Source organism: Dendrobates tinctorius, unplaced genomic scaffold (assembly GCF_039654945.1).
Source record: "Dendrobates tinctorius isolate UK_male_01 unplaced genomic scaffold, ASM3965494v1 ptg000070l, whole genome shotgun sequence".
In the NCBI taxonomy this organism is placed as follows: Eukaryota; Metazoa; Chordata; class Amphibia; order Anura; family Dendrobatidae; genus Dendrobates; species Dendrobates tinctorius.
In genome coordinates, this window is record NW_027361738.1 from 84,204,208 (window position 1) to 84,220,133 (window position 15,926).

The 15,926-nt window shown below is 42.9% G+C and overlaps 1 protein-coding gene across 5 annotated transcripts in view; it reads right to left on the minus strand.

Annotated features, from left to right (window-relative positions):
- The window catches only part of SGCE (sarcoglycan epsilon), an 88,091-nt gene that overhangs the window by 57,494 nt on the left and 14,671 nt on the right, over window positions 1–15,926 (minus strand). For 3 of the 5 annotated variants that reach the window (XM_073582063.1, XM_073582060.1, XM_073582062.1), the window contains exons 2-3: window positions 12,348–12,455; window positions 4,811–4,933 (exon numbers count right to left, since the gene is read on the minus strand). In XM_073582063.1, coding sequence (XP_073438164.1) covers window positions 4,811–4,933; window positions 12,348–12,455 — 231 coding nt within the window. The remainder of the gene's footprint in view (window positions 1–4,810; window positions 4,934–12,347; window positions 12,456–15,926) is intronic. The other 2 variants (XM_073582064.1, XM_073582065.1) reach the window with 1 other exon arrangement.

Genomic DNA, 15,926 nt, shown 5'->3' on the forward strand with positions numbered 1-15,926 from the left:
GGTGTATGGCTTTTTCTGGTCTTTTGCTTCCCTTCCCATGTTGTTCTAGTTTAAAGCTCTCCTTACAAGTGTAGCAAGGCGACTTCCAAATACCTGCTTTCCAGTCTTCGTAAGGTGCACCCCATCTCTAGCAAGTAGTCCATCGTATAAGTAGTTCACTCCGTGATCCAGAAATCCAAATCGTTGCTGACGGCACCATCGACGTAGCCAGTTGTTCACCTGCAGAATCTTATTCCACCTCCTTGTTCCATGGCCATCCACTGGGAGGATGGAAGAGAAGACCACCTGCGCTCCCAGTTCTTTCACTTTCTTGCCTATTAGTTTTCCTTTAAGAAGCCTCCTACTCTGCACTCATTAACTGTATCAATTGCTCCTGGTTGAACTTGTTACCTGTATAAAAGACATCTGTGCACACTCAATCACAATCCAACCTCTTCACCATGGCCAATACCAAAGAACTGTCTATGGACACCAGGGACAAAATTGTAGACTTGTACAAGGCTGGCATGGCCTACAGGACAATAGGCAGGCAGCTCGGTTAGAAGGCAACAACTGTTGGCACAATTAGTAGAAAATGGAAGAAACACAAGATGACTGTCAATCTTCCTCGGTCTGGGGCTCCATGCAAGATCTCACCTCGTGGGGTAAGGATGATTCTGAGAAAGGTCAGGAATAAGCCCAGAACTACACAGGAAGACCTGGTCAATGACCTGAAGAGAGCTGGGACCATAGTCTCAAACATTTCTGTTAGTAACGCACTACGCCATCACTAAACTAAAATCCTGTAGGGCACAAAAGGTCCCCCTGCTCACGCCAGCACATGTCCAGGCCCGTTTGAAGTTTTCCAGTGACCATCTGGATGATCCAGAGGAGGCATGGGAGAAGGTCATGTGGTCAGATGAGATCAAAATAAAACTTTTTGGTATCAATGCCATTTTCCATGTTTGGAGGAAGTAGAAGGATGAGTACAATCCCAAGAACATTGTCCCAACCATGAAGCATGGTGTGGAAACATCATATTTTGGGGGTGCTTTTCTGCAAAGGGGACAGGATGACTGCACCGTTTTGAAGGGAGGATGGATTGGGTCATGTGTCGCAGGATATTGGCCAACAACCTCCTTCCCTCAGTAAGAGCATTGTAGATGGGTCATGGCTGGGTATCCTAGTATGACAATGACCCAAAACACACAGCCAGGACAACTAAGGAGAGGCTCCGTAAAAAGCATATCTAAGTCCTGGAGCGGCCTAGCCAGTCTCCACACCTGAAACCAATAGGAAATCTTTGGAGGGAGCTGAAACTCAATGTTGCCCAGCAACCGGCCCGAACCCTGAAAGATCTGGAGAAGATCTGTATGGAGGAGGGGGCCAAAATCCCTGTTGTAGTGTCAAGTGGTCAAGAACTATAGGAAACATCTGACCTCTGTAATTGCAAACAAAGGTTTCTGTACCAAATATTAAGTTCTGTTTATCTATTGTATCAAATACTTATTTCCTGCAATAAAATGTAAATTAATTATATAAAAATCATACAATATGATTTTCTGGTTTTTATTTTTAGATTCTCTCTTGTTTTCCCCACTGTATATGTGCATAATATGTAACATATTGTCTAATATGCACATGCATGTTTAATATGTACGGTATGTGTACATTATATGTATATGCACATGTATGTGTGTATTTTACATATACTTGTGTATATGTGTGCGCTATGTATACAGTGGGTATGGAAAGTATTCAGACCCCTTTAAATTTTTCACTCTTTGTTTCATTGCAGCCAGTTGGTAAATTAAAAAAAAGTTCATTTTTTTCTCATTAATGTGCACTCTGCACCCCATCTTGACTGAAAAAAAAAACCCAGAAATGTAGAAATTTTTGCAAATTTATTACAGGGGTTGTCCACTACTTTAAATTACCCCCCCCCAATGTATCCCCCCCCGGGGCTCCTAATGAATTTTGTAAATACCTCATGTTGCCTATACTGCCTGTGAGCGGCACTATCGCTGGCTGCTCACAGGCAGCACGTAACCCCCGGCTGCAGCCGGCTCTTGATTCCGCTGACATCCCGTCAAGAACTGGCAGCAGCCAGGGGTCCCTCTTCCTCCTTCCGCGCTGGCTGCCAGGCTGTGGGCGGGGTTATCTCCCCGCGTCACACCCGGCATCCACCGCGCTCCTATTCATTGAGAAAGCGCGCAGTGAATTCTGGGTGTGACGTGGGGGTGTGATGTGGGGGTAGCCCCGCCCACAACCCCACCCACAACCCCGCCCACAACCCAGCAGTCACCGCGGGGACCCAGCACTGAGTCACTCCTCACTTGAGTAACGTCAGTGCTGTGTCACGTGCTGCGTGTGAGCTACCACGGATAGCGCCGCTCACAGGCAGTATAGGCAACATAAGGTAGTTGCAAAATTCATTAGGGGCCCCGTGGGGATACATTGGGGGGTTAATTTAAAGTAGTGGACAACCCCTGTAAAAAATAAAAACTGAAATATCTCATAGTCGTAAGTATTCAGACCCTTTGCTCAGTATTGAGTAGAAGCACCTTTTGAGCTAGTACAGTCACTCATGAGTCTTCTTGGGAATGATGCAACAAGTTTGCACACCTGGATTTGGGGATCCTCTGCCATTCTTCCTTGCAGATCCTCTCCAGTTCCGTCAGGTTGGATGGTGAATGTTGGCGGACAGCCATTTTCAGATCTCTCCAGAGATGCTCAACTGGGTTTAGGTCAGGGCTCTGGCTGGGACAGTCACGTATGGTCACAGAGTTGTTCTGAAGCCACTCCTTTGCTATTTTAGCTGTGTGGTTAGGGTCATTGTCTTGTTAGAAGGTGAACCTTCGGCCAAGTCTGAGTTCCAGAGCATTCTGGAAGAGGTTTTATATGAAAAGTATAATATTACAGGGTATATACACTAGTTTCCTTAAATTGCGTTGATCCAGGGAGATAGTCTGATTGCCGTATGTGGAGTCGGGAAGGAATTTTTTTCCCCAGTGTGAAGCTTACTGTTTGCCACATGGGTTTTTTTTTGCCTTCCTCTGGATCAACATGTTAGGGCAAGTTAGGATAGGATATGGGTTGAACTAGATGGACTTAAAGTCTCCCTTCAACCTTAATAACTATGTTACTATGTTTTCATCCAGGATATCTCTGTACTTGGCCGCATTCATGTTTCCTTCAATTGCAACCAGTCATCCTGTCTCTGCAGCTGAAAAACAATCCCCCCATAGCATGATGCTGCCACCACCATGTTTCACTGTTGGGATTGTATTGGGCAGGTGATGAGCAGTGCCTGGTTTTCTCCACACATACCGCTTAGAATTATCACCAAAAAGGTCTATCTTTGTCTTATCAGACCAGAGATTCTTATTTCTCATAGTCTGGGAGTCCTTCATGTGTTTTTTTGCAAACTCTATGCGGGCTTTCTTAGGAACCTTGAATACTGCAGAAATTCTTTTGTATCCTTGGCCAGATCTGTGCCTTGCCACAATTCTGTCTCTGAGCGCCTTGGCCAGTTCCTTTGACCTCATGATTCTCATTTGGTCTGACATGCACTGTGAGCTGTGAGGTCTTATATAGACAGGTGTGCGCCTTTACAAATCAAGTCCTATCAGTTTAATTAAACACAGCTGGACTCCAATGAAGGAGTAGACCCATCTCAAGGAGGATCACAAGGAAACGGACAGCATGTGACTTAAATATGACTTAAATATGAGTGTCTGAGCAAAGGGTCTGAATACTTATGACAATGTGATATTTCAGTTTTTCTTTTTTTTAATAAATTTGCAAAAGTTTCTACATTTCTGTTTTCTTTCAGTCAAGATGGGGTACATTAACGAGAAAAAAAAATGAATTTTTTTTTGAATTTACCAAATGGCTGCAATGAAACAAAGAGTGAAAAATATAGAGGGGTCTGAATACTTTCCGTACCCACTGTTTGTGTGTACTATGTATATCCTTGTGTAATGTGTGCACTATGTATATTTCTGTAATATGTATATGTGTGCATAATGTATATGTGTTATGCATATGTCTGTGTAGAATTGTGAAATGTGTATATGTGTGTAATGTGTATATTTGTGCCTAATGTATATATGCATATATATGTGGATAATTCCTATATGTGTATATATGTGGGAGAAGCCTGACAGAGGCATTCAGTCCCGCTCTCCTCGCCCCATAAAGGAGCTCACGCAACACAAACTTTCAGCCTTGATCAGTAGCAACGTTTCTTTGGTGGCTTCAGGTGTATGTGGGTCTCAGAGTGGTCTCAGTCACAGGGGTCCTATCTACTGTACCGTTGATGATGTTTGCACACATAAAAATTGCCCCAAACCCAGTGAGCCCAGACATATACCTAAAATTACCTGGACCTTACGCATTCTCTGGTTTTTATACACCTTAGGCCTCTTTCAGACTTCAGTTTTTTGTGTCAAAATCCGCCAAAAAGGCGGAAAAGCGGATCCATTCTTAACAGATGTGAACGGATGCCACAGGATCCGTTTTTTGACGGATCCGCAGAATGAAAAATTTTAAAGGAACCGCTGGCCGGGAAGGGGAGAGAGAGAGAATTTTTTTTTCGTCCGCCAAAAATTTGGCGGATCCGCAAAAAAACGGATCCAACGGATGGCCATCCGTCAAGATCCGCCAGTAATGCAAGTCAATGTGGAAAAAAACGGATCCGCAAAAAAAAAGGCGGTTCTGTTTTTTTCAAAACCTGGCGGATTTTGACTGATGGTCAAAAACGGAAGTGTGAAAGAGGCCTTAGGTGTTAGCAGTAATATTTCAGCCCTTCTGACATTTGTTTCCGTACCTGGTTTTGGATAAGGTGGGAATTCTCCCTTGTAGTATTCTCTTTCCAGAACATGAACAAACAGGACCCCCGAGGAAGGATAAATGTTCCGATCTGAGTGCACTTTGGACAGGATGGTGACCACTAGAAATCAGAAGATACAGTAAAGTCAGTCCTCTATCCTCCCCTTATGTTATTAGAGGGAGATACATAAAAAAACACAATGGAGGCGGCAAAGTTAATTTGTTATTGCTGCAGATATTACTCAGATTGTGAGACACCGCCGATCTCACGTGTGGAATAACACCCAGATTTATAACACTGAGGAGAGCGGCATGATGTTAGTTGTAATCTTTGTACAAAAAAACAAACACTTGGTCGTCCTCCTTCATTGAATCACCTGTTCAAGAAGAGTAGAAGCTGGATTCTTACAGGTTGGGACAGGAAGGGTTGTCTTGGGGACAAAGACATTTTCTTTGTTGTTCTTTTTTTTAATCACTCTGGGCCTAAACTTTGAACTGGATTAATATATTTTTATTAGACCAATAGGAGTTTTATACATGTAAGATTTTCTAGAGAGATGGAAACATTAATGTATATGAGAGGGATGAAGACAGAGAGAGATCAGATCAGGGGTCTCAAACGCAAATGGGGTCTGGGGCCAATAAGACAAATCCTGGTAGGGCGTGCGCTGCATTAATTTTAGGCTGGGGCTGCACCGTACTACAGACGTCACATGGCCAAAGTTAATTCTGACTGCTATGTCGTGGTGTCACAATGCGATACCTGGTGTACTGCGGCCCCACAGCCTCCTATATATTGTATGTTGGTCACATACAGTTGTGGCCAAAAGTATTGACACCCCTGCAATTCTGTCAGATAATACTCAGTTTCTTCCTGAAAATGATTGCAAACACAAATTCTTTGGTATTATTATCTTCATTTAATTTGTCTTAAATGAAAAAACACAAAAAGAATTGTCCTAAAGCCAAATTGGATATAATTCCACACCAAACATAAAAAAGAGGGTGGACAAAAGTATTGGCACTGTTCGAAAAATCATGTGATGCTTCTCTAATTTGTGTAATTAACAGCACCTGTAACTCACCTGTGGCACCTAACAGGTGTTGGCAATAACTAAATCTCACTTGCAGCCAGCTGACATGGATTAAAGTTGACTCAATCTCTGTCCTGTGTCCTTGTGTGTACCACATTGAGCATGGAGAAAAGAAAGAAGACCAAAGAACTGTCTGAGGACTTGAGAAACCAAATTGTGAGGAAGCATGAGCAATCTCAAGGCTACAAGTCCATCTCCAAAGACCTGAATGTTCCTGTGTCTACCGTGCGCAGTGTCATCAAGAAGTATAAAGCCCATGGCACTGTGGCTAACCTCCCTAGATGTGGATGGAAAAGAAAAATTGACAAGAGATTTCAACGCAAGATTGTGCGGATGTTGGATAAAGAACCTCGACTAACATCCAAACAAGTTCAAGCTGCCCTGCAGACCGAGGGTACAACTGTGTCAACCCGTTCTGTCCGTCGGCGTCTGAATGAAAAGGGACTGTATGGTAGGAGACCCAGGAAGACCCCACTTCTTACCCCGAGACATAAAAAAGCCAGGCTGGAGTTTGCCAAAACTTACCTGAAAAAGCCTAAAACGTTTTGGAAGAATGTTCTCTGGTCAGATGAGACAAAAGTAGAGCTTTTTGGGCAAAGGCATCAACATAGAGTTTACAGGAGAAAAAAAGAGGCATTCAAAGAAAAAAACACGGTCCCTACAGTCAAACATGGCAGAGGTTCCCTGATGTTTTGGGGTTGCTTTGCTGCCTCTGGCACTGGACTGCTTGACCGTGTGCATGGCATTATGAAGTCTGAAGACTACCAACAAATTTTGCAGCATAATGTAGGGCCCAGTGTGAGAAAGCTGGGTCTCCCTCAGAGGTCATGGGTCTTCCAGCAGGACAATGACCCAAAACACACTTCAAAAAGCACTAGAAAATGGTTTGAGATAAAGCACTGGAGACTTCTAAGGTGACCAGCAATGAGTCCAGACCTGAATCCCATAGAACACCTGTGGAGAGATCTAAAAATGGCAGTTTGGAGAAGGCACCCTTCTAATATCAGGGACCTGGAGCAGTTTGCCAAAGAAGAATGGTCTAAAATACCAGCAGAGCATTGTAAGAAACTCAATGATGGTTACTGGAAGCGGTTGTTCGCAGTTATTTTGGCTAAAGGTTGTGCAACCAAGTATTAGGCTGAGGGTGCCAATACTTTTGTCTGGCCCATTTTTGGAGTTTTGTGAGAAATGATCAATGTTTTGCTTTTTGCTTCATTCATTTGTGTTTTTTCATTTAAGACAAATTAAATGAAGATAATAATACCAAAGAATTTGTGTTTGCAATCATTTTCAGGAAGAAACTGAGTATTATCTGACAAAATTGCCGGGGTGTCAATACTTTTGGCCACAACTGTAGGTCCTCTATATACAGTATGATGACACCAGAGCTCCTCTATACAAAGTATGATGGCCCACAGCTCCGTAAATACAGTATGGTGGTCTCCACAGACCTCTACATAATGTAAGATAGTTCACAGCCCACTATATAGAGTATAATGGCCTCCACAGCCTCCTACATACAGTAAGGTGTCCCAATAGACCCGTATAAACAGTAAGATGTCCCCACAGCCTCCTGTATAGCATATGATGGCTTCCACTGCCCCCTACATGCTGTAAGATGTCCCTACAGCCCCCTATATAGAGTATGGCGACCTCCACAGCCCCCTATAAATAGTAAGCTGTCCCTACAGCTCTCTATATACAGTATGATGACCCACAGGTATTTTATGAGACAGCCATTTAAAGACACAGTGCCAGCCCAGCTGATAATTATCACTCTGTCACTTGGCCTAGCCCTCCCCGACTGCAAACATTGCATCAGGGACTGCAGCCCGCAGCTGTATGTTTGAGACCCCTAGATTAGATAATAGATAGGTGATAGATAGATAGATAGATAGATAATAGATAGATGATAGATAGATGATAGATATATAATAAATAGATAGATATACAGGATAGATAGATAATAGATGATAGATAATATATAGATAATGGATTGATGGATAGATAGATAGATAGATAGATAGATAGATAGATAGATAGATAGATAGATAGATAGATAGATAGATAGATAGGTAATAGATGGATAGATAGGTAGATGTAATACATCATCTGTCCTTCAGTTTAAGAACAAGTGGTTATTTCTCTGTATTTCCGTTGTCTCTGATCCCCGTGAACGTCTCGTGGTGCATTGTACATTCTCATATTCTCAGAGCCTGGATTCTGGTGGTGCCATGATGGCAGAAAGTCTCCATCAGTAATGATTAATAGAGTTGAGTGAATATCTTTGGTTCCCCGCTTATTCAGCAAACTATAGCGCTTGCTGAATAAGCTACAGCGGGAACCCGGATACATGGATCGCTCCGGCTGAACAGCTGATCGCCGCCGCAGCTGCATGTGTCGCGGCACAGCACGTGCATGGACAGCCTGTGTGTTGGGCTCTCCATACGTGTGCTGTGACAGTGACACATGCAGCAGCGGCGGCGATCAGCTGTTCAGCCGGAGCGATCCAGGAGGCCGGGTTCCCGCTGTAGCTTATTCGGCAAGCGCTATAAATTGCCAAATAAGCGGGGAACAGAACATATTTGCTCAACTCTAATGATTAAGGCTGTTTCTTGCTATGTTGTATCACGGCTCGAAGCTTTCTCTGTTATTATGAAGAATATTCAGGATTGAGAGTCCTCAGTGGTTGATGCCTTTTAATGACTAACTGAAAAGATGGTAACACATTGCAGCTTTCCAGACTACTCAGGTCTCTTCATCAGGCACTGACTAAAGGCCCCGTCACACATAAAGATGCCCCAGTGATCCCAGCAATGATACGACCTTGTCAGGATCGCTGGTGCATCGCTACATGATCGCTGGTGAGCTGCCAAACAGGCAGCTTCACCAGCGATCATCAGCACCAGCGAGGACGCTGGTATCTAAGGTAAATATCGGGTTGCTAAGCGGCATGCGTCACTTAGTTACCCGATGTGTACCTTAGAAACCTGTGAGCTCGCGCCGGGAGCTGCCAGCACGCAGGTTTCTAAGGTACACATCGGGTAACTAAGTGCCGCGTGCCGCTTAGCAACCCGATATTTACCTTAGATACCAGCTCCCAGCGCCTGCTTAGAGTGCTGGGAGCCACCCTGATCGTTGGCTCCCGCTGTCACACGCAGCGATGCTCGCTGGCCAGCGGGAGAGCAACAATCAAAAAACAGCCGTGCACGATAACCGGCGGCGGGGGGGCGGTCGCTGATCCCCGTCACACGCAGCGATGCGCGCTGGCCAGCGGGAGAGCAACGATGAAAAATGGCCCAGGATGATGCTGCACGATCAGTGTTACCCGGCAGGGGGGGGCGGTCACTGATCCCCGTCACACACAGCGATCTCGCTAGCAAGATCGCTGTGTGTGATGGGGACTTAATAAAATCTGAAGAATCAAATATTTATACACAAGACAGCACAGAAATAACGCAATAGATGAGACAAGTGACGTGAAGCAGAACTATCATTACGGGAGAGGGAGAAACATAAATATTGGACCAGTTCATAGATAAGGAGTCCGGATGTTTTATTGTCCTCTGATTGGGGTCTGGTACTATGTTTATTCATAATGACCACGGACAAGATAAAGATCCCCAACTCACATCAGGACTACAAGATCCCAGGTACTTTCAGCTGCATCACATCTAATGTGGTGTACTTAATTATTTGTACTAAATGTCCAACTGGGGGTCTGTATGTGGGGGAGACAGGGCAAAAACTGAGAACAAGGATGAATTCTCACCGCCACACAATAAGAGAAAAAAGAACGGATCTACCTGTGGCAAAACATTTCTGTATCCCTGGTCATAGCATGACGGACATTAAATTACTTGATTTAAAAGGTAACTTCAAATTTCAGAGAGAGAGAGGAGGGTCTGGGAGTATAAACACGTGACGACCTTTGACACACTCAGTGCAGGAATGAATGTGTCGCATGGATTTATGTCTTTTTTACATCAGTTAAGGAATTTGCTCCTCAGACCTTCTGGGGGCATTACAACACAGAACCAGACCCCAATCAGAGGACAATAAAACATTCAGACTCCTTATCTATGAACTGGTCCAATATTTATGTTTCTCCCTCTCCCATAATGATAATTCTGCTTCACATCACTTGTCTTATCTATTGCGTTATTTCTGTGTTGTATTGTGCATAAATATGTGATTCTTCAGATGTTGTATTAGTCTATGCCTGATGAAGAGACCTGAGTAGTCTGGAAAGCTTGAAATGTGTTACCATCTTTTCAGTTAGCCATTAAAAGGTATCAACCACTGAGGACTCTCAAGTCTGAATATTTTTCTATCTACTGGCTAACACGGTACAAAGATATACATCTTTCCTGTATCTTTTATTATGGAGTTTTATGGTTCCTCATGGCCCTCAGAAATGCCCTTTATTTATCCCACAGGCGGGAGCACAGAAGCCCCTTTGTCTCTTCTATTTACAGTCATTTTCATCCAGATTCCATGGCTCAGTTCTTCTACTGGTTTGTAAATGGCAAAGAACACAAGAGCCGCTTTCATGGGACATTTACTAGAGTCCCCATTGTGAGGACACATACAGTAAGTACACGTGGAGGGCGTCCACTATAGATCTGATGGATCCAATTCACTCTGAGGGTCTCAAGTTTGTGGACGGCTGGAATGTTGGGGATAATTGCAGTCGGGCGATTTTTAGCTTTCATCCATCTAGACTCGAGTATACTTGATGGTAAACTGAGCAATTGCACAGGATCCCCATTTCCTTGGGGTACCCTAGGACTGGACCTTTAAGAGCAACCAAAAATTGTGTCAGAAACACATGGCTCCTGTAGTTAATAATTTTTGGATATCACTTTATCGCAGTATTATTTGGGCAAACGTAGTGAATCACTTTTGGATTCTGCTAAATTTTTGGACAGTATATGGGGGTATTAGGTGAGATATATATAGTAAAACTATATGGCAGTATTACAATGGCTCCTGTGCACTATATGGTGGTATTGGAGGGGCTATATTTGGTCCTTTATGGTAGTATTACAGGGGCAACTGTAGTGACTATTATTGGATACTGCACTTTATTTGTGCACTATTTGGTAGTATTATGTGGGCTATATATGGTCCTATGTGGTAGTAGTATGTGAGCTTTATATAGCACTGTATAGAAGTATTACAGGGGCTCTTGTAGTGAATATGTTTGGAAACTACACATTATTTGGACACTATATGGTGGTTTAAGTTTGGCTATACATGGCACTATATGGCAGCATCATGTGGATTCTTGTAGTGAATATTATTTGGTCACTATATAATGGTATTAGGTGGGATATATAAAGCACTATATGGTAGTAATACAGTATGTGGTCTCTTAAAACAAATATTGGATATTGCATAATTTTTAGGCACTAAATAGTGGTATTAAGAAGGGCATATATGGCATTATATAGTATTATATGGTCCATTGCAGTGAATATTATGTTGATACCACATATGACTTGATTACGCTTATTGTGCTATTTATGGCACTATACAGCAGCATTGTGTTGAATTATTTTAAATACTGATACATTTTTTTTTGCACTATATAGTGATATTAGATGGGTTATAGATGGGCTATTGATGGCATTCCATTGCAGTATTATATGTGATTCTGTACTGAATATTGTAGGGGTAATGAATATTTTATGCCACAATATGGTGATATTAGGTGGGCTCTTCCAGTGGATAATTTTTGGACACTGCTAAACTCTTGGGCACTGGGTGGTATTATTCAGTGGGTTATAAGTGACACCATATGGCAGTACTAAATATTATTTGGCTATTGCATAATTTTATGGTGTCATTAGATGGAAAATACATGGCACTATATGGTAGTACTATAGAGATGTAGTTAGCATTGTTTGGAATGCCCAATTTTTAGTCACTTTTACTTGGAATATTTATGGTATTACCTGGCAGTATTAGATGCGTTGAACATAGAGTAGGTTGTGGACACTGTATGGGAGTATTGATTAGGTATGGTATATTATGGCAGTATTATTTTTACATGAAACGACACTGTTATTACTGAATGAAAGTATTATTCAGTGTAGCAATCGGGTATAAAGATTTGGATAAATAGTGCAAAAAAGTTTAAAAATGAGGACCAAGGTTTACATTTTCTGGAACCATCTGATCATTTGTTTTCCCTGGGGATAAGTGGCGCCAAAGTAAGTGAGCAGTACGTGGCGGAGGTACGGAAAGGGTAAACCAAAGGGTAAACCAACACAGGAGGTAAGGAGGCAACAATTGGTCAATGTAGGGGCAAGTTGTGTAAGTCACAGCAAATCTCGTCATTTTCGGGTTAATTATTCCTAGATTAATACAGATTATAGAACACAATTTAGACGTGGGGGGGAGGGGTATTAATTATCAGCTGCGGCCTGAACTCACCATTGGTCTTCGCAGCAGGATTTAGTCTGCTGATTACACGAGGGTTCAACCGTTTAGTCATCCCGTAAACGGAGTCGTGTTTGCCATCAGCACAGCATAGAAATAAAGCTAGACAGAAGAACATGAGATTCAAAGAAATGCAGGGGCAGCGGCGACCGCCGGGGGGGGATGTGGGGTCACATTTATGTCCTGGTGCCCTCCTACCAGCAGTTTGGGGGGGGGGGTGCAGTCAGCCCTTATTATAAAATCTTATTAGCAATGCTTCATGGGAAAAGGCATGCAAATTAGCACTTTCTCAGAAGATAAACTCACTAGCGTCACCTATTAGGAAATAGATGCCCCGTAAGTCAATGTCCGACCCTATAACCAGTCTTGCATCGCTACATACTAATTAAAGGGTTGGACGTGGTCCCATGAGTAACATGACCCCATAATTCAATGTCTGACCCTATAACCAGTGCATATTGGGGTGCTCCAACACTACTACGGGTGCTCTTGACTGGCAGATATAACTAGTCATTTTTGAGAAGCTTCAATAAGGAGGAATCTGCCATACAAATATACTGCATATCTGGCCCCTTTATCACACCCCAAATTGAATACAGGCTACACACCAGGCCCCTCAAACTATCGCAGGCCGTGCCCCCTCAACAAATATAATCTCATACCAGACTCCAAAATAACCCTTTATCAATCCTGTAACATTATAAGACTGGTGCCCTGATCTCTACAACCACTGCTGCTACAGATACTCCATGTGCTGCTTCTAGGGGTTTACACCATCTTCTTGGATGAGAAACTACTACGTGTAAATCAACCAGTAACTTAATGTGTGTACACAGTGACTGCACCAGCAGAATAGTGAGTGCAGCTCTGGGGTATAATACAGGATGTAACTCAGGATCAGTAATGTAATGTATGTACACAGTGACTGCACCAGCAGAATAGTGAGTGCAGCTCTGGGGTATAATACAGGATGTAACTCAGGATCAGTAATGTAATGTATGTACACAGTGACTGCACCAGCAGAATAGTGAGTGCAGCTCTGGAGTATAATACAGGATGTAACTCAGGATCAGTAATGTAATGTATGTACACAGTGACTCCACCAGCAGAATAGTGAGTGCAGCTCTGGGGTATAATACAGGATGTAACTCAGGATCAGTAATGTAATGTATGTACACAGTGACTGCACCAGCAGAATAGTGAGTGCAGCTCTGGGGTATAATACAGGATGTAACTCAGGATCAGTAATGTAATGTATGTACACAGTGACTGCACCAGCAGAATAGTGAGTGCAGCTCTGGGGTATAATACAGGATGTAACTCAGGATCAGTAATGTATGTACACAGTGACGGCACCAGCAGAATAGTGAGTGCAGCTCTGGGGTATAATACAGGATGTAACTCAGGATCAGTAATGTAATGTATGTACACAGTGACTGCACCAGCAGAATAGTGAGTGCAGCTCTGGAGTATAATACAGGATGTAACTCAGGATCAGTAATGTAATGTATGTACACAGTGACTCCACCAGCAGAATAGTGAGTGCAGCTCTGGGGTATAATACAGGATGTAACTCAGGATCAGTAATGTAATGTATGTACACAGTGACTGCACCAGCAGAATAGTGAGTGCAGCTCTGGGGTATAATACAGGATGTAACTCAGGATCAGTAATGTATGTACACAGTGACGGCACCAGCAGAATAGTGAGTGCAGCTCTGGGGTATAATACAGGATGTAACTCAGGATCAGTAATGTAATGTATGTACACAGTGACTGCACCAGCAGAATAGTGAGTGCAGCTCTGGGGTATAATACAGGATGTAACTCAGGATCAGTAATGTAATGTATGTACACAGTGACTACACCAGCAGAATACTGAGTGCAGCTCTGGAGTATAATACAGGATGTAACTCAGGATCAGTAATGCAATGTATGTACACAGTGACTACATCAGCAGAATAGTGAGTGCAGCTCTGGGGTATAATACAGGATGTAACTCAGGATCAGTAATGTAATGTATATACACAGTGAGTGCACCAGCAGAATAGTGAGTGCAGCTCTGGGGTATAATACAGGATGTAACTCTGGATCAGTAATGTATGTACACAGTGACTGCACCAGCAGAATAGTGAGTGCAGCTCTGGGGTATAATACAGGATGTAACTCAGGATCAGTAATGCAATGTATGTACACAGTGACTACACCAGCAGAATAGTGAGTGCAGCTCTGGAGTATAATACAGGATGTAACTCAGGATCAGTACAGGATCAGTAATGAAATGTATGTACACAGTGACTGCACCAGCAGAATAGTAAGTGCAGCTCTGGAGTATAATACGGGATGTAACTCAGGATCAGTAATGTATTGTATGTACACAGTGACTCCACCAGCAGAATAGTGAGTGCAGCTCTGGAGTATAATACAGGATGTAACTCAGGATCAGTACAGGATCAGTAATGAAATGTATGTACACAGTGACTGCACCAGCAGAATAGTGAGTGCAGCTCTGGGGTATAATACAGGATGTAACTCAGGATCAGTAATGTAATGTATGTACACAGTGACTACACCAGCAGAATACTGAGTGCAGCTCTGGAGTATAATACAGGATGTAACTCAGGATCAGTAATGCAATGTATGTACACAGTGACTACATCAGCAGAATAGTGAGTGCAGCTCTGGGGTATAATACAGGATGTAACTCAGGATCAGTAATGTAATGTATATACACAGTGAGTGCACCAGCAGAATAGTGAGTGCAGCTCTGGGGTATAATACAGGATGTAACTCTGGATCAGTAATGTATGTACACAGTGACTGCACCAGCAGAATAGTGAGTGCAGCTCTGGGGTATAATACAGGATGTAACTCAGGATCAGTAATGCAATGTATGTACACAGTGACTACACCAGCAGAATAGTGAGTGCAGCTCTGGAGTATAATACAGGATGTAACTCAGGATCAGTACAGGATCAGTAATGAAATGTATGTACACAGTGACTGCACCAGCAGAATAGTAAGTGCAGCTCTGGAGTATAATACGGGATGTAACTCAGGATCAGTAATGTATTGTATGTACACAGTGACTCCACCAGCAGAATAGTGAGTGCAGCTCTGGAGTATAATACAGGATGTAACTCAGGATCAGTACAGGATCAGTAATGTAATGTATGTACACAGTGACTCCACCAGCAGAATAGTAAGTGCAGCTCTGGAGTATAATAGGGGATGTAACTCAGGATCAGTAATGTAATGTATGTACACAGTGACTGCACCAGAATAGTGAGTGCAGCTCTGGAGTATAATACGGGATGTAACTCAGGATCAGTAATGTAATGTATGTACACAGTGACTGCACCAGCAGAATAGTGAGTGCAGCTCTGGGGTATAATACAGGATGTAACTCAGGATCAGTAATGCAATGTATGTACACAGTGACTACACCAACAGAATAGTGAGTGCAGCTCTGGTCGATAATACAGGATGTAACTCAGGATCAGTAATATAATGTATGTACACAGTGACTCCACCAGCAGAATAGTGAGTGCAGCTCTGGAGTATAATACGGGAT